Source organism: Pundamilia nyererei, unplaced genomic scaffold (genome assembly GCF_000239375.1).
Source record: "Pundamilia nyererei isolate P.nyererei 1_Seehausen unplaced genomic scaffold, PunNye1.0 scaffold00267, whole genome shotgun sequence".
Classification (NCBI taxonomy): Eukaryota; Metazoa; Chordata; class Actinopteri; order Cichliformes; family Cichlidae; genus Pundamilia; species Pundamilia nyererei.
This window is the reverse complement of record NW_005187668.1, coordinates 59,415-83,849: the sequence shown is the minus strand read 5'-3', so window position 1 is coordinate 83,849 and position 24,435 is coordinate 59,415. Positions and strand designations below refer to the sequence as shown.

General features: G+C 40.7%; 2 protein-coding genes across 3 annotated transcripts in view; both read right to left on the bottom strand.

Moving 5' to 3' along the window:
* The window catches only part of LOC102197079 (alanine aminotransferase 2-like), a 10,833-nt gene extending 9,413 nt beyond the window's left edge, over window positions 1–1,420 (bottom strand). The window contains exon 1 of the mRNA XM_005750290.2: window positions 1,224–1,420. Coding sequence (XP_005750347.2) covers window positions 1,224–1,337 — 114 coding nt within the window. The 5' untranslated portion in view covers window positions 1,338–1,420. The remainder of the gene's footprint in view (window positions 1–1,223) is intronic.
* Window positions 1,421–6,401: 4,981 nt separating this feature from the next.
* LOC102192559 (1-phosphatidylinositol 4,5-bisphosphate phosphodiesterase gamma-1-like) overlaps window positions 6,402–24,435 on the bottom strand; it is a 40,013-nt gene continuing 21,979 nt past the window's right edge. For both annotated transcript variants that reach the window (XM_005750272.1, XM_005750273.1), the window contains 22 exons: window positions 23,948–24,033; window positions 23,669–23,789; window positions 23,374–23,542; window positions 21,190–21,309; window positions 20,974–21,081; window positions 20,695–20,879; window positions 19,806–20,006; window positions 19,280–19,399; window positions 18,980–19,163; window positions 17,625–17,702; window positions 16,206–16,309; window positions 16,029–16,125; window positions 15,875–15,941; window positions 14,325–14,491; window positions 11,745–11,841; window positions 11,434–11,658; window positions 10,126–10,271; window positions 9,557–9,671; window positions 9,295–9,456; window positions 9,074–9,162; window positions 8,380–8,564; window positions 6,402–8,252 (listed from right to left, as the gene is read on the bottom strand). In XM_005750272.1, the coding sequence (XP_005750329.1) occupies window positions 8,192–8,252; window positions 8,380–8,564; window positions 9,074–9,162; window positions 9,295–9,456; window positions 9,557–9,671; window positions 10,126–10,271; window positions 11,434–11,658; window positions 11,745–11,841; window positions 14,325–14,491; window positions 15,875–15,941; window positions 16,029–16,125; window positions 16,206–16,309; window positions 17,625–17,702; window positions 18,980–19,163; window positions 19,280–19,399; window positions 19,806–20,006; window positions 20,695–20,879; window positions 20,974–21,081; window positions 21,190–21,309; window positions 23,374–23,542; window positions 23,669–23,789; window positions 23,948–24,033 (2,887 nt within the window). In that variant the 3' untranslated portion in view covers window positions 6,402–8,191. The remainder of the gene's footprint in view (window positions 8,253–8,379; window positions 8,565–9,073; window positions 9,163–9,294; window positions 9,457–9,556; window positions 9,672–10,125; window positions 10,272–11,433; window positions 11,659–11,744; window positions 11,842–14,324; window positions 14,492–15,874; window positions 15,942–16,028; window positions 16,126–16,205; window positions 16,310–17,624; window positions 17,703–18,979; window positions 19,164–19,279; window positions 19,400–19,805; window positions 20,007–20,694; window positions 20,880–20,973; window positions 21,082–21,189; window positions 21,310–23,373; window positions 23,543–23,668; window positions 23,790–23,947; window positions 24,034–24,435) is intronic.

Genomic DNA, 24,435 nt, shown 5'->3' with positions numbered 1-24,435 from the left:
GTGTTTTGGAGTTTGCAAGTGTTTTGGAGTTTGCAAGTGTTTTGGAGTTTGTACGTGTTTTGGAGTTTGCAAGTGTTTTGGAGTTTGTACGTGCTTTGTCTCTAGGGGCCACCGTAAGAATGTAACCAAACTGTTTATCATTGAGAAAGTGTGATTCAAACATTAACATAGTGTTAGTTTTTAACCAGCTGTTGTTATTATTTAGCCAGTTTTTGTCTGTTGGAATCTTTCTCCTACAACAGAACATAGATGTGATGCTTCATATCTTGAATATGGAGGAGCAGACATGAATTAAAATGTATCCTCACAGTATGCAAATGCCTACGGGGACTCTCTTCTCTTCTACATTTGGTATTTTACATTTGGCCCACATAAAACGTGATTAGTCTGATGAAAGAAGCCCTTCCCGACCACTGCATTCAAATAGAGTGGGACAACATTGCTGCTTCCACAAACTGCAAACCCACTGATGTGTATTTTTAATAGATTAATTATATGTTTGTTGGAAGACGTAATTACACACCAACCTCCTATATATTTCGGAGTACACTATGGTTTTTGGCTATTTAATAGTGTAAAATAAATTACTGACTTCACCTTTAAAGGTGGTGTAACACTACTGCTGTGTATGTGGAGAAGATGTAGACATTTGTTCACAACCCTGTGACAACCATTAAAAAATAAACAATTAAACAGGAATCTGTAACTCTCAATTTGTAAGACCTTCTGATTAGTAGACAGCCTGCTTCAACATCTAAGGCACAGCTGCATAGTGTAGTTGCATGTTGTCACCTTACTGAGATGCTGTATGTTACTTTAACTCCTTTAATTTAGCACTCCTCAGTAGATCTAAGAGTGTGTAAATAACTGTAAATCCTGTAAGCAAGTAGAGCTGTCTTGTCACAAGTGATTTTTGTGATTGTTTGCTATGACAGATCTGTAAATACCTTTTATGTGTAAATCAAGGAGTTTGGCAAGTGTCAACTTACCTATATTTACATCTCCAATAGGGAAATGTATGCATTCTCATTTACACATTTGGCTACATGTTCTAAAAATAAATAAATAAATAAAAAAAACCACACATTGCGTTACCACTTGAAGAGAGGCTAGTCTTTCCCGATGTTTGCTACAGAGATTGCATTTACTTTATTCCACGGACACTTTTACTTAAAATAAAGATATTTTGGATATATACGTTTGAGCTGATTGCCAGGACTTACCAGTGAAATCTCTTTTCTGATTCGTTCAGCCAGATTCTGAAGCATAGTTTGCGGAGAGTCTCTAAGCCCTCTCACTGTGGGGTTCACATGGTGAAGAGAAGTCATCATCTCCATGAAACAGTTGAACTCAAATGTTGGAGCTGTCCATTTAAAACTATTGCAGTCCGAGGAGCTTTGCCAGACAGACACTGCTTCTTCCAAATTACTTTCTAGCACAGACTTTCCCAAAGTGTGGGGCCCGCCCAAAGCCATTGCGGGGGGCGGGGGCAATGCTTGGACACTGCTAGTAGTGATGGGATTTCCGGCTCTTTTTAGAGACCCGGCTCTTTCGGCTCGGCTCACTAAAAAGAGCCGGCTCTTCAGGTTGTTTTGTTGCTTTAATTAATTTATTATTCACAATAATATAAAATTATGCACAAAAGAATTACTAACGTAAAAAAAGTGGTTTTATTTATATATGTTTATATATAAATATATGCGGTGGCCCCTAGAGACAAAACATGTACAAACTCCAAAACACATTTCTAGCATGACGTGAACTTCCAAAACAGAGTAGATCACATAAATTACACAATTGAAAGCATGTGTGTATTGTTTGTGTATTTATACACAGGCACTCATATATATTCAAATAATTTTAAAAAAAGTTCATCTACCTGTTACTATCACACACCAAATCTGGTCGTTGGTACTTGCTGGCTTGTGTAGCCACAAGATAACAAAAGCTCAACACTGCGCCTAGCATCCTGGAGCACTTCTGTTGTCTTTTGTACGTGTTTTGAGTTTTTATGTGCTTCGGAGTTTTTACGTGTTTTGGAGTTTGTACATGCTTCAGAGTTCGTACGTGATTTGAAGTTTGTATGTGCTTTGTCTGTAGGGGCCACTGTAAATATACTTTTATTTTTTCACTCCACATAAAATGTAATAAATCAAAAATCAAAAATCAACTATTCATATTTCAACTTTTAACTATTTAAATTTTCAGCTTTTTCCTTTTACAAATTTAAAGTGAAAACAACACAAAACACTGCAAACCACAACACAATTAAATATAAATTATAATATGAAAACAAAAAGACGATGCATATTCTCTGTCATATGGGCCTGCATGAATAAACTTTCTGAATCCTTTATCATCTGCAACCGAAAATAGTTGTGGATGATTACTATACCTTTCTAATGTGACGTTGTTGTCCCTGGCTCTCTTTCTCTCTCTCTCTCCCTCTGGCTCTGTTCCTGTGCTACTGAGTGTAACTACCGCCCCTCCCCCCTCTGCCCAGCATAAAGTACAAGGCTCAGGTGCGAAGCGAAGTGGAAAAAAAGTGCGAGAGAGAGGGTGAGAGAAGAAAGAAAAAAAAAAAACCACGTGACGGCTCGCGATAAGGAGCCGGCTCGCGTCGTTCACGTCAAAGAGTCGGCTCTAAGAGCCATTTCGTTCGCGAACGACCCATCACTAACTGCTAGCACAGGGCGCCACACAAACGCAAAGCAGGAGATGAAGCATCGCTGAATGTTTCCAAACCAACTTCATTCTAAGCCAAAGACTAGAAAATATGGTGAAGCATATCTTCCCTTTCAGATGTTAGCTCTTTATACAGTAAAGTTACAGTGGGATACAAATAATATCAGGCTGATTCTGCCATCCTACCACGATTTGGTCCCCCTGTCTAAACAGACAAATCGTATCCCACAGCTGTTTATGTTTTTAAACCCATTTTGCACAGAGAGGCATTTTTTGAAAAATGTATTGATAGCAATGTTGAATATTATTACACAGAATAAAAACAACTACATGTAAAATAATTACACCGTGACGCCTCTGCCGTTCTAAATAGAGACAGTAACTGCGTGTTTATATGGAAGCGTGTAAAACCTGTAAATCTGAATATCTGCCATTCTGCAATTCATCTCATGTAAACAATAACGTGACGCACAGCGTGACGTGAAAAAAGGCACATACCTTTGACGTTGCATGACGAACTCTGTATTCCTCCTCCACACGTAAACGCAAAAAAGGAGTTTTAAAATCTCAGTTTTCTGTGATTCGAAACGCCGTTTACGTGTGGACGAAACCGCTGCGTTTTCAAAAATACCCGTGTAGGTGCGGACATAGCGTAAAAGAGTTAGTAGTTTATTTCCTTACTACCTGTAATTTATTGCAATTACTTGTATTTGCGTAACTGTTTACTAAATATTTGAGGTGTGAAATAAACCGCAATGGAGCAAAATATGGGTGTGTGTGGTTGGAGGATGTGTTTGTGCGTGAGTGTGCGCGCGCGGGGGGGAGGAAAAAAGTTTGGGAACCACCGCTTTTCTTTGCAAGCTCCTTTGACTACGATGACCTGGATGACTGAGAACCTTCACAGACATTTTGGGAACCACTGTTCTACCACAACAAATTAAAGAATAACTAACTGGTGGACCACTTCAACAGAATGAAATGGGACTGCAGGTTTAATATGTAATTCTTTGACCAGAAAGAGACCTATGTACTGGTCTAAAAGAAAATAATGTAATGTAAAACCCAAGCAAGAATATTTATATATGAACTTGTATTTTTAAATAGATCACAATATTTTAGAAATTTGTGGTTTTAATACGCAACTGTTTTTGCAGTTATTAATGACACCATTCCTTTTATAAGGCTCTTATTTAATTTACACTGGGGCTCCAGTCACATACATATCAGCATGTTCCGAATAAATAAATATGGGTCAGTAAATATTTTTATCATATGACTACCTGTTGAACAAGCTCTTTGTAATGCTTGTAATGTAATGCTTTGACAAAATCAGAATAGAAATCTACTTCATTTGCCGATCAAGGATAAAAAGCTTGGCAACAACTATTCTTCAGAAATGCAACATAGGAATAAGGATAAACACTGTACAGAGGAAAAATAATAACTAATAAAACAACATTAAAATAAAGTGGGAAATCTTTTTACAGACAACTATGACAAAGTGCAAAAGTAGAATATTTTGGGAAGTTTGGAATGAAATGGATTGTGCTAGCCCATAACTTTGAATTTTCTTTAACTGGTAGCAGCATAGCAGCATTTAAACAGTTCTTAATTTGGTTCACATAATGACTCAGTGAAAAATGTTGCTTATCAATTACTTGACACATATATAATTGTATAAGTTTAGCTTTTATACAACAGAGCAGACTTGGACTAGACCAGGGGTGCCCAATCCCGGTCCTCGAGAGCTACCGTCCTGCAGCTTTTAGATGCATCCTTGTTCCCACACACCCGAATCAAATGAATGGCTTGTTATCAGGCCTTTGCCAAACATGATGGCATACTGAAGAGGTAATCAAACCATTTGATTCAGCTGTGTTGGAGTAGGGATGCATCTAAAAGCTGCAGGATAGTAGCTCTTGAGGACTGGGATTGGGCAGCCCTGGACTAGACAGTCCCTTTCCTGCCATGGGGTGAAGTTACCTGAGACGGTTAATCAGGGCCCCACCCTGGAGCCATACCTGAGGAGGGAGCTAGGTGGAGAGCGGCTGGTTGCCGCACGTTAGGGGACAGAATTTGTTTGGATGCAATTTTTTTTAATCATTAGAAGAAGAAAAAAGAAGAAAAAAATATATATATCAATAAAAATGTGATCACTCCTTTTTCTGGATTTTTGTTTTAAAATGAAAAGACACTCTGCCGATTACATGAAAGAGCTTTATTAAATGGAAACTTGCACATGATTTGCAATGCAGAATAATAATACTGGACAGTTAGCATAGGTGCAGAGAGAAAAACACAACTTGTGTCAACCGCCTAATACACAATGGCTATAGGCCAAAACAATGACCTTTGCATAGAAGTCCCTACCCAGTGCAACTGCAGTGTAGGGAGAAAGAGAGGTTTGTGTCTACGGGGACAGTTAAAGGGAGCTCCAGGTACACAATAATAATTTCTACATAAAGTTATAGTATCTTCAATCTGAAGTCCGCTAGCATCCTTGTAGCACGTTCTTTTATCTATTAAAACAGGATCTACAGCTGTCTGATAAATAAAAGAAGTTATATACAATGAGAAATCAGACAGGGGAGGAGATGAAGTAGCTACAGGGGTGGGTGGTTAAATATAAAGTCATGCAGAGGGTCCAATCAAAGCTGCTTTTGGCAAATTCAGGACCAGTTGGGCCACATCTGTTGATTAAAGTCAGATGATGGAAACTGATCTTGATCGATGGTTTAGAAACAAGGCATGAAATCAGAGCTGGCAGGTAAAAAGAATGCTTTACTAGGTTTTTTTTGTTGTTGTTTTTTTCTTTGCTTGTTTTTTTTTTTTTAGTGATAGCCCTTTATTTGTGGGTGTTTCCCTGTAGAGGCGAACACATCTGAGCCCCTATGCAGACACCCAGGGGAGCGTTCTCGTCTCCTCCCCCACTCACTGTTCTCACACTTCTCTGAAGGTAGTATAGATAAATTTAGAGCCCTTTGAAGAAATATTAAAAAAAACTTCTCTACGTGGTTTGGTGAGAATTTGTGCTCTCCCCGGCAGAACAAGAAAGTCTATGACAGAAGCCCCCACCACCTGGAGGCAGAGTTCAAGTGATCACCCGAGGACTTGGTCTTGATTAGGAGGAACAGACTTGCATCTTTAGATCCCTTTAAACCCTATTTTATGGGTAGTGGTCAAAAACCAAATGAGCATGTTCCTCTAGACTGTAGATCGTTTTCCCTAAAAGGGAAATTATTCCAGTTGTAAAGAGAGCTCCTGTTCTTTCTTAAATACAAGAGTAATTACACTCCAGAACAAAGGCACATACAGGATACTTCCTTTTTGCTACAAGTGCCCTCTAACCCCTTTTTCCATGCATTACGAACAGTTTAATTTTTCATTCCCCACATTTGTGTAACCTGAGTTTTCGTCTCCCTTTTTATCCTGTTTTTCTTGGTAAAGCCTGAAACAAAGTAAGTGCAAATTTCAGGGGGAGCTTTGTAGGTAAATTATTGTTTAAATTGTACAGCATTCATCTGAAAATGTCAAATGGAAATTTATATTGTGTTTGCATTTGAAAAAGTGCTAGCTTTATTTACTGCTGATTCCCACAATGACTCTTTATAATAATGGCAAATAATAATTAAAGAATAATTTCATTATTTGTTATTGTACTGATTGTTTTTCCTTTTTAAATAACTTCCAGGTCCATCAAAATAATGAATAATGTCTGTTTTCATAAATATTTCATTTTCAAACACTTTCTTTTTCTCACCAATGGTTTAAACTTCCCCAGATTCCATTTCATTGGACACTATTGCCAAAAGTATTAGAAACACGTTGTAGTTTTGTTATGCGATCTACTTTTCATGAAATCTGTCACAGAAAAACCAGTTTGCAATTAATATGTTTCAGCCTTTAGTCCACGATTGTTTTTATAGCTTAGTTTTATGTCTTTTCAGTCCATGAGATACTTATGTTTGTGTTTACTTTTTTCATTCTGCCCTCAGCACAGAACGTTGCTATACTATATGATATTTTCTCGTCAAAGAACATGTTTTCTTCACTTCTAAATGGATTGCATGTGGCTGCTGTAGAAAGCCTGCTAGAGTCTACTCCAGGAAGCAGGTTTATCTAACAACTCTTTGTTAACCCTGAGATGAGGAAAACGCCAGGTTTTCTGTTCCAGAAAGCGAGTTAACTTAAACTCAGTCACTGGGTAAACAGAACTAAACCCACTCAATGTCCTGCTGCTGCTGAATCAGCTGACTGATACTCTGATTCAGCTCCTCATTCACTATGAAAGTGCATAGCACAGGTAATTCATTTAAGGAAATTTACATTTTTAGAAAAACACAAATCCCAGTTAGACCTCAGTTAGCTGTTTTTAGATTTGAGTGCTTTTACCCTCACTCAGATCCATCTCTTCTGTGACCCTGTGGACAGTTGTGTAACTGTCAGCCTATCAACAAGTTTAGAGCACTGTAGCAATTACTGTTTATGTTAAATTGATCTGTATGAAGCGTTTGACAGACAACACACTGGTCAATGAACTTCATTTCCCGTGTTGCTATCGGTCATACTATCAGTCACAGATGTTGGAGATGAATATTTGAATGAAGATTAGGCTGAAAGGGCATTAAGAGTCTAAAAATGTATTTTAAATTGGCTTTTTAGGCAAAATGCGGTGTGTTCTGTAGATTTCATGTTGAAATGTGTTCACAGATTGATATTCAGTCATTAACTCATTAAATTAAAGTCAAACATCAGGCTGAATGGTAGGGAGTCTGAAAATCAGAATTTGAATCTAATGTTTTCGACTAAAAAAATCACCTGAATCTTTCTCATTGGATCAACTCAGACCCAGATTTGCCCACAGGTAGCCTATGATAGGCTCCACAATGGATCAAAAACTATGTTCAGGTTGGAGTCCACTTGCACAACAGAAAAGATTAAAAATGGACAAGAATCACAGATTCATACTGGATCGGGCCTGGATTGAATTCGGCTTCAGTAATTTCCCAGTTCATGCGTTTTTGGTCCGTTTTGGATGCACATCTCATGTAAAGGACTGTGAACACGATAGAAAATTTTTAATTTCATATAAAAGTTTGTAAGGTCTGTAATGATAACAGACTGGTCCAAGCAAATTAAAATGAGTCCCCCCCCCGATAAATGTCATAGTCAGCACTGGCACATGTTCACATTCCTCCATTCATTTGATTAAAATTGAGACTCTGCACTATATTCCCCTGTTGCATTGTGGTATCTGATCTTCAGTGATGAGTGTTTCCTTTCTCTACTCATGCAAGTGAGTAGAGAAAGAAAACACTTATGAGCTGTTCTGAAACTGAAAACCTTGAGCTTCTGATATCAGAGTTAATCAACTAAGAGTTTATCAGACTAACAGTTTATTAAATATGCTTCCTGGAACCGAGCCCTGTTCTATTCAGGCTGTCACCACACAACCTATGAGGCACAGTTTGTGTTGGAGTTTAGCGCTCTCGGGTGGACGGGAGGATTAGCTGCGCTTTGCTATCACCTGTTGTCTCAGCTTCTCCCTTCTCTTCTTCTCCATCAGCCTGAAAGAGCAGCAAGAAAAACAGTGACAGATTAGTGGAAGACAGACAGATAGCAGATGTAGCAGATACAGATGTAATTTGGAGATGTTAAATTAAAGCTTGCAGGAGCCACTACTAAGGGACTAACCTGCGGTTGCGAGCCTCCACCAGCTCACTCAGCTGGTCCTGAGCGGCTCGGAGCTCCTCCAGACTTTGCTGATAGCTCAGGTCTGTGGAGCCTGACCTCTCCAGGAGAGAAACCTGGTTGGACAGCTCGCAGGTTCGATCTCGCAACCGCTGGATGGATGTGTACAAGTTCTCATCGTCTTCCTCCTTGTAGCCACAAGGTGGATAGAGAATGCAACAGCTTTATTTCAGAATGTAATACTTAACAGTGGGATTTGATAAATGTGGATTTGTAATGAATCATAATTTTTGAACATTTTTAACGATTCATGAATTTGTGACTTTTAGTGCCTAGTTGAAAAAAGAGGCTGTGTGATATTTGTTTTGTGGAAATAATGATGAAGACGTGTACAAAAAGGTTATTTCACGCTGGAATTTTCACGTTCAGATGGTGGTGTTCAGCTTCAACTAACAGCAGTGCTGCTAACTGGAGATCCAGAAATCATCAAATATGACTGTGCTTAGTGAACTTTATTTGCTGATACCATGTTATTTGTGGCTATGTATCTCACAGCGGTGAAAGTCAGGGGTTCTGTGTGTAGATTCCACATCAACAGATCTTTGAACTACAGATGGAAACCAAAAATCTTGCCTCATGCCTGCAGAGTACTATTATTCAGATGTCCTGTTTGTTGCAGAGATAAAGTAGCCCAAACCTTAGCATTGACGATTTCTATGTGAACCAGAAGGGACGCTAGCTCGAGCTCCTCACTGTAGCTGTTCTTTAGAGGTACACTCCTGTAGCCTGGTAAAACAGAAAATTAAACCAATTCAATGTAAATTAAGATTAGGAAATATTTCCAGAAACATTGCAATTTAAAAAATACAAAAATAAATAACTCATAAGTTTGTATTCTGGAGACATTTGCGCACTCACCTGTTTTGAGCAGACGGACTGGGTAGGTTGCCTGTGCCAGGAAGTTGGGATCGCTGAACATGTCCTCCTCGTAGACAGTGAAGCGCAGAAAGGCGAAGGTGGGGTTGTGGATATCAAACACAAACTGCTTCTGCACCCACACAGGATTCAGACCATTATCAGCTAGGAGGGTGGAGAAAAGCAGAGGGTTAACACTGCAGTGAGTGCACATAAACTGCTGAAATGTTGCATTTTCATTGCTGCTATGCAGCAGCTGTCTTACCTACAACATCTGTCTTGCACTTGTAGCTGTCATAGTCGGCTCCACAGATTTCCAACTCTACAAAAGGACAGACAATGCTCCGACCATTCTTAGGCAGATGGCGAGCTCCCAGCACCTGGGAAACAGAGCAAGAATAAGCAAGACAGTGGGAAAATTGGACACTTAGAATATTAAAGTGGGCCAGGAGCACTTAATAGACAAAGTAAAATCGGTCTGTATTTTTTAGAAATCAGCTGAAATTGGCTCATGATCATATTGTCAGACAACTGACTTCATATGATATTTTTTTCACTCCGCTTTGAAAAAAGGGGGGAGCAAAAATACCACCTTCTGTATGAACTGATCTGCCAAAACGGTGGCTGAGTGTGACTTTGTGGTCTTTCTAACTCTAGCTATGGTCAGTTTCTTCCATTAACTTTCATTATGGTTCAAAGAACAAGTGTAGTTTTAAGCTTGTTCTCACCTAGAAAGGGAGCATGCCTGGACAATGTGAACTGCTCCTTTGCTTTCTCTCAGGATTGACTTAGCTGTACAATCAAACTCCCTCTATCCTGCTTAGTTAATCTGACCTGTAATTGGATGGTGATTGGCTCCACGTGCAATGTGTCCTTGTCGAAAGGGTCAAACATGTCATCCCTCATGATGTCAGGCTGGGGAACATAGCCACTCCCACCTCCAAGCATGAACAAAGCTTGGTTCAGCTGCATGGGTTTATCTACAAACAGACAGGTTTTAAAGAATGAGTGTAAAATTGTATTTAGCATCACTAATTGATTACTGATCCATCACAGGTTGAGTATGTGGACAGACTGCGGCCTGTTGTTCTTAGAGGCAAATAGGAGCTTTTCTGTTAAAGTAAGCCAGATGTTACACTGTATCAATGTCTCCCCCTGGTGGCCACTGCTCGAGTCAAATTTGTTAGGAATTTGTTAGCGATAACTTGCTCAGGAGCCAGGCCCGGGGAGCGTGCCTGAGGGCAAGCATCAGCCGAGTGTAAAGCAGTGGGAACAAGAGTCTGCACCTCCAAATCTGAGGCCATGGTACTCAGCTGGAAAAGGTGTGTGTCCACTCCAGGTCAGGGACGAGTTCCTACCCTGAGTCGAGGAGTTTAAGTATCCAGGGTGACAGGTCACCAGTGATGGTAGAAGGGAGCGGGAGATCCACAGACAGATTGGTGCTGTGACTGCAGTGATGTGGATGCTGTTACGGTCTGTCGTGGTGAAGAGAGATCTGAATATAAAAGCGAAGCTCTCGATTTACCAGTTGTTTTACGTCTCCACCCTCACCTATGGTCACAAGCTGTGGGTAGTGACCAAAAGAACAAGACTGTGGATAAAAACGGTGGAAAAGAGCTTCCTCCGAAGAGTGGCTGGCGTCTCTCTTAGAGATAGGGTGAGAAGTACAGCCCTCCAGGAGGGGCTCAGAGTAGAGCAACTGCTCCCCCACATCGAAAGGAGCCAGTTGAGGTGGTTCGGGCATCTGTCACGGATGCCTCCTAAGTGTCTCCCGGGTGAGGTGGGTCTGCCCGGCCTCTTGCTCCTCCTCACTCCTCCAATGGGAGGAGGCTACGGGACAGACCCAGAACACGCTGGAGAGATTATATCTCTCGGCTGGCCTCGGAACACCTTGGTGTTCTCCCACACAAGCTGGAGGAGGTAGCCAAAGAGAGGGAGGTCTGGGCTTCTCTACTTAGGCTGCTGCCCCCACAACCCAGCCCCAGATAAGTGGTAAAAGATGGATGGATAAATTTCTCTGAGAACAGACATGAATTAGTGTCTGAGATGAGGAAAATCTTACAACTTGCCATCAACCCATGCTGTCTTGGACTCACTGTGTGGATAGAAAGGCTCTCTACAGTAATGCATCCACACACTAACCTGGGGTCTGGAAATTGAGTGCAACCAGCTGTGAGCCGCAGAGCCACATAGGTAGAGGGTCATAGTTGGAGGAGTCCAGCCTCTGTCCTCTGGGATAAATCCTGGAAAGCTGACGACGGTTGTACTGCAGAAAGCGTTTCCCTCGGCCACGGGTCGCAAACTTTTCTGCCTTTGTCTCCGGGAAGGAGGACATATCCCGGTAACATGCTCGCTCCGTCCCAATCTCTGCAAATGAAACAGGAAGTGAGACATGAGATTGCATACAGCAACAGTTTATAATGATAAAAGAAATGAAATGGTATGGTCCTTACTGTCCTCATTGAAGGGCACTGGTCTGCAGTAGACCACGAGGTCAGACAGCTCCACTGCAATCTTCTTCCTCCTCTCCATCTGTTTCTCCTCCTGCATCTGTTACCATGGAGATGAGACAACCATACGAATATGAACATTTCTCAAACATATGTCACATTTTTTTCTGCAAACGGTTTTCACACCATGAAAACAACAACATGGACAACAAGGAGCAACATTCCTGACCGCTCCGCTCAGACTATGCATGTGACAAATAAAGAATCTTGAATCTTGAACATCATCATCTTCTGAGAACATTAGCTATATTTTCTATAAACAACCGACATTATAACAGCATGTATCTGACATATGAGTATGAGGAAACTGTCAAGTTTGGAGTTTCACTATTTGACAAGGTTGTCCCGTAGAAAACTTTATACATTCACACTCTCTACTCTAGCTGAGATTACTGCTGGTGGTGTAGCAGTTTGATTCAAAAACATGCTTCAGCAGCTTCTAGGAATCCCATTTGGAATGTACCCACCTATGACCTACAACTCTTATATCAACTTAAACTGACAGCAACTTCCAACTAAGTTCCCCATGTATCATTCTGTGATGTAAACAGTGGACTAGGAAACAGATCCAAGCATCTTGAGGGGATTGCTTTCTCCACTGCCATGTTGAACCTAAATCCCCAGACCCGGTTACAGAGACAAAATCCAAGTGCATTTATTGCTATCGCTTGAGAATTTAACCACAACACCTTTGACACCGCAATAACCACCTTCACCCAGCAGGCTAGCTGCCCCACCAAAAATGACAGGACAATAGATCTGCTCCAAACCTGATCCTCCCCCCCACACGCTTAGTCGTTTGGATCACAGCCTGGTTCACATCACTCTGTGCAATGCCCCTTTAGTCAAGAGATAGCCTGTGACCACAAGGACGGTGGGGAAATAATCAGTGGATGCTTTTGTGGCTCTCCAGGGCTGTTTTGAGGTGACTAATTGCCAAGCACTCTGTGGGAGGATATCGATGGGCTCACAGAATTAACCACAGACTACATAAATTTGTACACCGACTCCACAATTGCAACAGAGAGTGTGAAGTGTTATCCAAACAACAAGCCATGGGTAACAAAGGACATCAAAGCACTGCTCAACAGGAAAAAGAGAGCTTTGAGGTCTGCTAACAGGGAGGCAGTGAGAGAAGTTCAAAATGAACTGAAGGCATAAGTCAGGGAGGCCAAGGACAAATACAGGAGGGAGCTGGAGTGGAAATCTCAGCAAAACAACATGAGGGAGGTCTGAAGACCATCACTGGTTTAAGGCCAGCCAACAGCAGTGGAGTCGAAGAAGTGGGGAGTTAGCATGCAAGAGTCAACAAAGTGATTCCCACAGTGTTTTTGTGTTTCTCACAGACTTGTGTGTTGCTGATCACAAAACACAGGAAACATATCTCCTATCCCGTCTCCCTTTCTCTTCACCCCAAACACCACAGACTTTAGGCTGGTGATGAGGAAGAATGCAGCAAAGCACAACCATCTGCAGCTTAAAATGAGGTAACGACCTAGGAACTGGTTGTGGGCATGAGGAGGACAACAACACCAGTGATCCCTATTTCCATTCCCAAGCTCTGTTTGGAGACAGCAGAGGGTTAACAAGAACCTCAGTGTTCACACTAACAGTAAAGTGGACTTCTGCAAGACTGAGAGCGTGTTCAAGTTTTACACTACACCATAACGTAGGGGTAGGGAACTGCAGATTTTAGATGTGTCCTTGATCCATCACAGCTGATTTAAATGGCTAAATGACCTCCTCAACATGTCTTGAAGTTCTCAAGAGACCTGTTAATGAACTAATCATTTGATTCAGATGTGTTGACCCAGGGTGAGATCTAAAACCTGCAGGAAACCGGCCCTCGAGGCCTGGAGTTCCCTCACCCCTGCTGTAGTGTATTAAAGAAGACATGAAAACGTGCATGTAGACAATTTTAAAGTGAAATCTGAATACAACATTGTCAGGAGCAGATGATGTCCTCGGCAAGTGACTAAAGTGCTTTGACCAGGTGAAGAGAGAGCCCCTTCATAGCACAGATATAACTCACCAACCCATTAATCTCTCAGTTTGTCACCCCCAAAATTAGATATTCAGCTAGACAAAACTGCTAAGCTCACCACAGGCTCGGACCCATAAATGCAGACTCCGCTTAGAGATGAAAACATTTCCTAATCTCTAAATTTTTTATATGTAGTTTCCTGCTTTATGATCAAAAGAGTAACCATAAGTCAGTTTGACAAACACAGCAAACATCCAGTCCAATCGAGCATAAAGATAAAACAAATCATTTTACACAAACATCTGAAAAATATTCATACTTAATTGTTCTAGAATATATCATATACATAGTCATAAATATTGCTATTTACAAAATTTTGTTGTGATGCGAAGTGTAATCGAGGCTCTGTCACGTTTTCATGTAAGCAAGGAAAGTCCTTAAGTGAAGTCCTGACGACCTGCGCTCTAATTATTCAAGTAGCAAAAACTCTAACAGATGTGTTTGCACTCATCTGTGTATGTGTGCGGAGTTGCACTCACTCGTGCATCAGCATTCTGTGCAGCCTCTCTGATCTTGCTGACCCAGCCGGTGAGATCTTCCAGACTGTCAGCTGCTACGTCCAGAGTCTGGACCGGATGAGAAGAGGGGTGTTGGGAGTGGATAGTGAACACAAAGGCCCGGGAATTCTTTCCGTCTTTATGCACCACTGCAGAGATTAAAGGAGGTACAAGTGGAACGAGAAAAAAGTGAGGGAAGAAGTTAGAATTGGATAAATGTGCCTGTGTAGTTTCTCATTCATCTAGGTCATGATAGTCTTGAGAGCTGGTTTATGAAAACATTTTACTGATCATCCAAGAGGCTTCTTCAGTCCTAAAACAACTGGCTGGACTTCCTGGTTTTGAATTTTGAGCCCAGTATCATCTACATGTGCAAAGCAGTATTATGCCTAGGTAAGAGCCCAGAGCTTTACTTTCCACTAATGAATCCATGCAAATCTAAAACCCTAACTAATTTAATTTAGGCCAATCTCACCTTCAAGTTCATCATCTTTTGCATTTCTGCCTCGCTACCAGTGATGGTTTTTTTTTTAGACTGCTCTGTTTTGTGGCCTCTGTGATGCACGACAAGTCTCTTTCATTCTGTGTCAAAACACAGAAATCTTGAACTTGAAATTCATGTTGGTGACGATGATGAAGTCTTAAAGTTGAGAAAGTTTGAGACATGTGGAAGTCACAGCAGGGGCAAGCCTGCAAGGAGTGAGAACAGGACTTCCACAGAGCAATCTAAAAACAGCATTAACAAAATCTGTTATGCTGTTTTTACTTTAATACTTCAATACTAATATAACTCTGTAGAGCCCAGTTGTCACCATGTAAGTGCAACCGCTTCACCCACATTTGTGACTAAAAATACACCTGCAGTAGAAATGTATCATGTGTGTGAATAAAAAGTGACGCCCAATTTTTCAACAAAAACACTGATTCAGATCAACTGTTAACTTAGTCTGAAACCATGTTTCAATTTGGTAGCTTAAGGTTGACAGCAGCTATCCAGCTTTAAATAAGGGCTTGGAGTGTACAAGATGTATGTATTTCACATAAAACCCCACAATTACCTCACTCAGGAGATACAATACTGTCAGAGTCCTTTTTTGCCTCGTAATAATGTTGGAAAGCATTCCAAGAAGATAAAGGCTTATTTTTTTATATACCTTATTTAGGTTGCATGTACACCTTATCTTATTTGACACTACTTTACTTATTTCTTTTCTTTTGCATGTAAGAAATTGTTTTCTTTAAAATAATATTTTTTAATATGACATGTAAAACAATAAATTGTTCTGGTAAACACATGTATGCAGTTAAACTATTAAAAACATTGCATTGTCTAAAATACAAACCAGAGAGCAGCTCGTTTTAAAAGACCAAATCCTCGATTTCTAAAATAGTCAATGATCCTAGTTGTGGACTGCTCTTTTTGATCAAGGTTAAATTTCAACATCATTTTGAGCAGGAACTAGTCCCTTCCTGCAGTAATTATTTAATATACCTGATAAAACTATAACACATAAGAACGTTTATCCACTAACCCAGGTGGCAGGTTGGTACATCTATGAAGCCTTTGAGGAAAGTTCCCAGAGGACTGTTCTCTGTGGACTGACACAAAAGAATAAATATTTGTCAGAATAATACACAGTGAAAGCTGGAAGCTCATTTGAAAGTAGTGAGTGAATCAGAGCTCACTGCTTCATCCATCTCTCTAGTGGGGGAACTAGGGACCTCCTCTACATAGTTTGCAGGGAACCACAGCTGCTTCTTTCCTCCATAGTCACCTCTCCACCTAAAGGCAGGTCGCATATCAACAGCAAGAAGCTATGCAGAAAACAGAAGAAGGTACATGTGCACCTGAGCGTCACTCACCAGCCGCCCTCCTGCTTATCCACATTCAGGATGAGCGCTTGTTTGGGGAAACATAGCTCGTCTTCTCTCTGAGCTCGATAGTCATACAGAGCTTTGACCGTACACTAAAACATGCAGGGAGAAACAGGACCAATTCACAAACTCTGATGCAATTAAGAAAACACAATTTTAGAGAAATGAGAACGCACTTTGAGACATAACTAATGCTGTGGAGGTTTGAAACGTGAATTAAAGTGATAAGAAGCATCACATGTGTTGCTTTCACTGAGTTCATTGCAGCATTTATGCCACTGTTACGGCCCTAGCTGGGCCTCCTGATACTGCCCTTGTGTGGGCGTGGTGTTTTCTTCTCTCTCTCCTCCTCCTTCGTTCTGGCCCCTCCCCTTGTCTCTCTCTGCCCCTGCCTTCTCCTTTAGGTCACACCTGCTGCTCATCTGCTCTTGTTACAACCAATTACCCTCAGGGGTGATATAAGCTGGAGAAGAGCAGTGGGGGGGGGGAGAGGTTTCTGGTGGATTTCTGCTGTGCTGGTCAGAGTGTGCTACTGGCTTAGGTGTGGAACAGCCTGCTGCGTGTGGCCAGTCTTCTGGTGTGTGGCTCTTTGTGAGTAGTGCTTAACTGAGCAGTGATTGCCCATGAGTGACGGCGGCCTTCATTAGTTTGTGTGGCCTGCCTGGATATTGTTTGCTAGCAGCGTTGCTGTCTCTTTCTGTTGAAGCCTTATTGTTGCTTTCTTTGTTGAAGTGGTCATTACCACTTTGGGTTGACCTCCCTGATTTCTCATTAAAGCAGCGGTGCTGTCTCCTTTTGTTGTTGCCATTTATATGATTATTGAGGTGTTTGCCTACAATAAAGATCTATTTTATATTAAATACCTCTGCCTGGCGTTCTTTTCATTCCACCTGGATCTAACTGTTACTGTCCCCCACCCTCATCGCCTAGCTTTTAAGTGGGGACGTAACAGCCACATTGTGCTTTAGATGCAGCCGCTTGATGGCGCCAAAGTTAATTACATTTTTTAAACTGTCTCTTAAAAACACGGCTGGTTCTTTCTTCGTTTGTTTCTTTCAGTCACAGCTTTTCTCTTTTTAAATAAACAGTCTCTCTTTTTGGTTCCTTTAATTATTCTAAAAGCACAAACCCCACTCTCTTCTTTGGTGCCAGTAGTTTTACTGTTAGCCCCTCAAGAAGGACATTGGACTCCCAATGCCCGGCTGAAAACAAACATTTCCTGTACTTTGTACTTGTGCTGCTACTGCAGAGAGCTGCCAAAGGCTATTAGACCGTGTTTCCATAGTAGCAAAATGAGGCAATTAAAACTACTAATCATTTACTAAAGAATATGATAATATGTGATAATCAATAAACAAACCCATTAAACTTAAGGGCCATAGGCCATGTGTTTCCAGTCACACTCACCCGTGCTGTGGGCATCTTATTAGCCTCCACATAGAAATGAGGAGTGCGAACTTCATACAGCGCTCCATAGTCAAGCTCCTGGAAAAATAAATAATCAAGTTTTCAGCCACCGTTTTTGTTTTGTTACTTCTGACTGACTTTGAATTAATTCAACATACACTAACATCAATATTTGACTTTGGCAATGTTTAATAGAAGCATTCCACCATTGGAACAGTGTGCATGTTTAACAGGAAATACAAGGTCTGCCTTTTTGTTTGCTATTGTCAGACATAGACTAAACAACAACGAAATATTAAGCACATTAAATTATTATTAGATTAATGACTCCGTTGCACCCTAAAACTCTGAAAATCAGCTTTTTATATGTTTATATTGAATGGAAATTCACTTAGTTGTGTAGCATTTCTTGATGAGTAGTAGTAGTATAATGTAAGAACTGATTTTGTACAATTTTAACAAGCATGAAAGCCAATATTTAGTATCAGCACCTTTATTTTTCAACATAGCCTGAGATCTTTTAGGCAAGGTTTCTTGTCATTTCTGTAAATATTCTTCAGGAATGGTTCTCAAAGCTTCTTTAAGGTCATTCCAAAGCTCTTCTTTGGATCATGGCTGCCTTTTGTTCTGTTCTCTGTCAAACTCATCCCGCACCACTACAGCAATGTTGGGACTCAGGATCTGGGGGTGCCATGACTGACAGTGTTCCATTGGTGTGTTTTTGTATGCAGCTATGCTTTTGCTGCATACGTAATGTATCAGGGATCATTCTTATGCTGAAAAATATAGCTGCTGCCATTCAGGTGCTTTCCAGATGCTATTGCATGACTGATCAAAATCTGATGGTACATTTCTACATAATTCCATCAAGTCTATTAAGATCCCCATCCCCACTGGCTGAAATTCAATAGTGTATAAAAATGGTTGCCACTGATTTTCAGTCCAGCTCTTCTGTAATTTGGCATATGTCTGATTTTTCACTGTGCATTTTTCGTGATTCAACCAGTGAAATGTAAACAAATGATGTGTCTTTGTGACCGGCTGCTAGTTACAAAGTGCCAAACGATAAAATGTCAAATTCGTTCTTTGCCAAGTTGTCTGTTATGTGTAACAACACAGGTCCGTGCCTTGAGTTAGATGCTTTTTTTATGTTTGAATAATTCAGTGTTGAGTGGCTCAACAAACAGTCAAAACACTGAAAATGGTCCAGTACAAGGACTGGACTGAAAAGGAGTGAAAATTTCATTACATTTTGTCTCCCTGTAGAGAAAATAAAAAGAAATGAGGGGGCGCTTAAGACTACACAATACTGTACAACAAGGTTATGCTTTGAAGTGAGGTGTGTCTTGACCAACCGTGGTGCCCATCCGGTCCAGAGTGTCTTCATTGATGGGGTAGCGGAGCCTCATTTTACGATACAGAGGATGTTTCTCATAGTAGCTCACCAGATCCACCAGACTCTCAAACTCTGCCGAGCTACCCAACATGAAGAGACGCCCTTCTTGCTGGATACGACAGTGTTTGATCTTACCCTCTGCCCTACACACAAAAAAGTTATAGACAAAAATAAATGACATTTTTATGCTGGCTTTAAGAATTAACTGAGCAGAGACCAGAACTCATATTTTTGTCCTTTACGGTGTGTTGAGTTCTACCTGAAGGAGATGGCGTAGGAGTTGTGTTCACTGCGTTTTCGAACCAGGAAAGCTCCGTCTCTGGGCACACGCATCAGCATGTGTTCAGCCTGAACACGGGACAGGTTGGAGTGGTACCACCTGAACAGCAACAAACTTCATTTTAACAGTTTGTTTTTTGCACTGTCACTTGTGGAGTACATTGAGCAATGAATTCATTTTGCTCCCTGGGCTTCAACCTTTTAAATTGCTGGCAGGACAAAAGCTGTTACTTTAATTTTATGATTGTTTTAATGAACTAATTACTAACATAATTCAAAGACGATTTGATTCAGTAATGAAAATTATGTAACCTGCAGTCGATAAAATACAATAAATATTAAAGGCATCAATAATAAAGATTCATATTTTTTCCTCTATTCTAGCATCATTTTGCTTACATTACAGGACATTTTTAATGCACGACTTGAACTTGTAATGTATTTTTACACTAAAGTATCAATACATTTACCCTCTACTTTATTATATTAAGATGTGAGTCACTCACTCTCGGCTTTCGTGTGCATTCGGCTGAGGTACAGGGTTTCCCAGCCTCATCTCAAACTCGTTGCAGCGGAGCGGCGTGTCTCTATAGTGGCAGATGAGCCGGTAGAGGCTGTCAAACACCAGGTTATCAGTCAGGTAGAAGCGGGTGGAGCCAGACTCTTGACGTGAATGTATCCTGCAGTGCTGGACCCGACCAGAGCGCCTGGAAGGCGAATAAGATTGCATTAGTACTGTGATTTAGTTCCTTCTCTCTAGTCTCTTTAGTCCTATCTTCTTCAGTCAGAGTTTTATCATATGTGGGTCCCTGAACTGTCGATGATTTATTCTTCTGTAGGCAACTTCTAAACATTTAGGTTCCTTATTTGCTAAAGTTTTTTTTTAAGCCTAGTTACCGCTAGTCGTTTTAGGAAAGCCTGGGCTAAGCGAGTCTGTCTAGTGCTTAAAGCTGTTCTGTTAATGTCTTGCACAGGCTTCATTATTCTATGACTAAACTAAATATTTTTACTGTCTCTCGCACAGCCATTCACCAGGGTTGGATGGGAGACAATCATTACTGTCCAACCCAAGACAAGCTCCAAGAAAAGGTATGATCACTACAAGCCCAAGATTAATTTTATTGAAATGCAAATCAGAATCACCTCCGTGTTTTAAAGGATGGTGTAATGAGATGCTGCTTACTGCTCAGCTTCAATGGATTTGGTGTGGTAAAGGAAACTCTTATACCAACTTTCAAGATAATTAGAAACCTTTTCTGACATTCCTGGATATGGGGTTTGGAGATAATTTAAATTTGAGATGTCTGATCATGAAATGGCAATCTTTTTTTTCTTTCTCTGCACCAGATTGTGTTACTAATTTATCAGCTATTTTATGACAGAAAACACACGGACCAGAAGGAGAGGGTGTAGTCTCCAACAAATGTCTCACTCTCCCGGACCAGGAAGGTGCCGTCTTTGGCCCCGCCCTCGCAGTACTCCTGCAGGAGTTTCTCAGCCACCTGTCGGCCATCGCGTCCTCCACCCAGCTTCCCATGAAACCAGCGCTCTGCACAGTGCTGCTCATTGTTGTTGCACTCCTGACCAATTACAAAGACATATGAGGTAGTAATACCAAAGTTGGTTGCGAAAGCACCAAGTTTTGCCATGTGTTGCTATGTGCCACTTTTCTACCTCCTTTCCTTCATCATCCTCCTCTTCATCCGCTGTCTGATAATGAGATGTCTCCTCAGAGTAGTAAATCTTATTACTGGTCAAGACAAAATAATGTGGCGTCCATGTCTGCAAATGGATACACACATTTTAGACACACAACGATCAGTATAGTTAAAGTTAGAGGTAAAAGTATATTTTCTTCATAATCACTTAGCCAAGCTTACACAAACTCACATGGTCAATGGGGTCTTCGAGGTAAAGGATGCCGTTCTTTAGGGAGTTACTGATGTCGTTTTCAGAGTAGCTGGCTGACGTCACCTCTTCATACAGGGTTCCTTCAACCAGCTTCTTGTGCTGTGACAGAGGAAGAAAGAAAGATGCTGAGCACCACAGGTTTACTGTCCCAGGAAAATCTCAACCAGGTGTATTTTCCATTAATGTGGAATCTGAAATGTTAATTGACAGCTCAAGGTAAACAGTGATCTCATTGTCAGACATCACCATTTAGGGAATGGAACTGTCAGTGTTTGCATTTGTACGATTTCAACACGGCCTGAAATGATGTCAAAGAACTGGCCACCATGCCATGACATACAAGCCATTTTTAAGTAAAATAAAGGGGAAGAAAAATCTACACATACAAATCAAAACAGTGTATTATTTTGCCGCACTCATTACCAAAGCAGTTTTTCTTGAGTTTCTTGTCATAATCAGAAACTTCTTTCTCTTTTTAAATTATGACAAGTTGTGTGGAAAAAAATGTGGAAAAAAATGTATCTTGCCTAGGTGGAGGTAAGAGTATGCAAGTGATATCAAGACAAGAAATAAATACCTGGCATTATAAATTTTATAGTGGTTTGAAAAAGTGTTTGTCCCCTTCCTGATTTCTCCCTTAGCAGCAACAACTGCAATTAAGCATTTGTGATAACTGGTAGTGAAGCACTGTGGAGGATTCTGACCCACTCATCTTTGCAGAATTGTTATAATTCATCCACATTGGAGGGTTTTCCAGCATGAAACACCCTTTTAAGGTCATGCCACAGCATCTCAGTCAGATTCAGGTCAGGACTTCGACCAGGCCCCTCCAAAGTCTTCATTTTGTTTTTCTTAAGCGATTCAGAAGTGGACTTGCTGGTGGGCTTGGGATCATTGTCCTGCTGCAGACCTGAGGTGTGCTTCAGCTTGAGGTCACAAACAGATGGCTGGACTTTCTCCTTCAGGATGTTTTGGCAGACAGCAGCATTCATGGTTCATTTAACACAGCAATTCTTCCAGGTCCTGACCTGCCCCAGACCATCACACTGTTAATATGATGTTCCTGTTACTTTTACGCCAGATGTAATGAGGCACACACCTTCCACAACGTTTAACTTCTGTCTCATCAGTCCACAGAGCCTTTATGTTGCTTTTTGCCCAGTCTCTTTCTTATGGTGAACACTGACCTTAACTGAGGCAAGTGAGTCCTGCAGCTCTTTGGATGTTGTTCTGGGGTCTTTTGTGAGCTCTTGGACTAGTCGTCGCTGCGCTCTTAGGCTAATTTTGGTCGGCCGGCCACTCCTGGGACAGTTCACCTCTATTCCATGTGTTCACCATCTGTGGATAATGGCTCTCACTATGGTTCACTGGAATCCCACAGCTTTCGCAGCAATCACATTTTCACACAGGGCGATGCAGTTCATTATTAAGGTTTGCCCCTTAATAATAAAGACCATCATTTAGAAATGGCATGCTGTGTTTACTTGTGTATCATTGTCTAATATTTACATTTTGTTTGATGATCTGAAACATTTAAGTGTGACAAACAACAAAACAAAATAAGAAAACAGAAAGGGTGCAAAAACACTTTTTCACACCGATGTATAAATATAAAACGATTTTTCGCAATTTTATTTAACACCTTTTTTGTAGGTGGCATTTCATTAACTTAAACTTCAAAGAGATTTTTGTTTTTCAAATGGCCAAAAGTAACTCTTTGTCTTAACTATAGGCAGACTAATTGTGCTTGCGTGCATTTCTAGCCTATAATCAGGAAGGATTGGCTGGTCATAGACAGGGTGGGACGCTGCGCTTTGGGGCTGATGACAGAGAGCTGAGGGCAGCATCGTAATTACTGTCAGCTACTCTATCTACCACTCTGTGGAATAGTCAAGCTTTCTGGTGAACATGTGGTGTAAATTTTCAGGATATGATGAAACTTTTGACTAGATATATACAGAGCTGAGAGCAATACAGCTTTGAATCTATTTTGAAAGCAACCTTTAAAATAGTTTTATTTTTCCATTATCTACACCTCCTCCATTGTTCTGAATTAACTCACATCTCTGCACACATTGTTACCACCTGACAAACATCACTGTGTGATATTAACTTCAATTTAAAATGAAAAATCTCTTCAGTGTTGAGGTGTTGAGTATATACTTTGATGAGGATCTTCCTGCGGAGCTGGTAGGGCGAAGGAAGCTCCTCTGCGTTATTGTCAACCGGTTTGGTGAGCAGCAGATCTCCGAAAACTTTCTTGAAGTGCGTGGCCATGTTCCTCTGCTGGACCACACTGCAGTGGTCCTCGATGGATAAGATCACAGGATACCTGCAAAGACACAACAATAGGTAGAAGAGCTGTAATGCTAAAGAAAAAAAAATGGTGATTCAGTCGCTACTTAAAACTGCTACTTTAGCAATACGGCTCGGTAAATGAACACAATCATGTACTCACTCAGATATAACAAAGGCATGTTCTTTGATGGTATGCAGCACATCCAGGAATTTGATCTTGGAAGTTAATGTGTGGCCGTGGTAGATGATTGGCAGGTCATCAGGTCCATCCCAGCAGTCCACTTAGATTAGAAATTAAAAATCAAACATATAGTTAAGATTTTAGACCCTGAAATGAAGCCTGTATTGGTTAACCCAAAGCTTGTGGAACAGCACTATGTATGTAATAAACTGCAGGAAGGAGTAGTTCACCAGTGAGTTTAAAAAACATCTCGCATACGTTCAATGCAGCGGCAGCCCATCCTCAGACAGCGAGCGTAGGCTTCTAGAGATGATTCACTGGAAAACTGGTCACCTGTCAGGTACCTGAAAAAGCATGAATGTAGAAAACAACCTGGTTATAGCAGCGGTGGTTATAGAATAACTAATACTGTAGCAAGTAAAAATATACCGTAATGATATTTCAAAAAATAAATACTAACAACCCCCAGCACTACCCCTCGACGCAACTAGCAAGCAAAAAAAACCAAAAACAAAACAGAACAGCAATATCCCTTTCACTTCTGCGTTGGAAAAAACATTCAAAAAATGTATAAAAATCCTAAAAATATTAGCAAGCAGAATAAAATTCCTATCTGCAAACTCAGTCTCTAATGACATGCTCTCTATAATAATAAAGTTGGTAGTTTATCACTGAACTTTTTAAACTGTCATCTGTGTTTAGCTTAAAAGATGTTCTTATTGAATTATGAATATTTGTGAACTTGA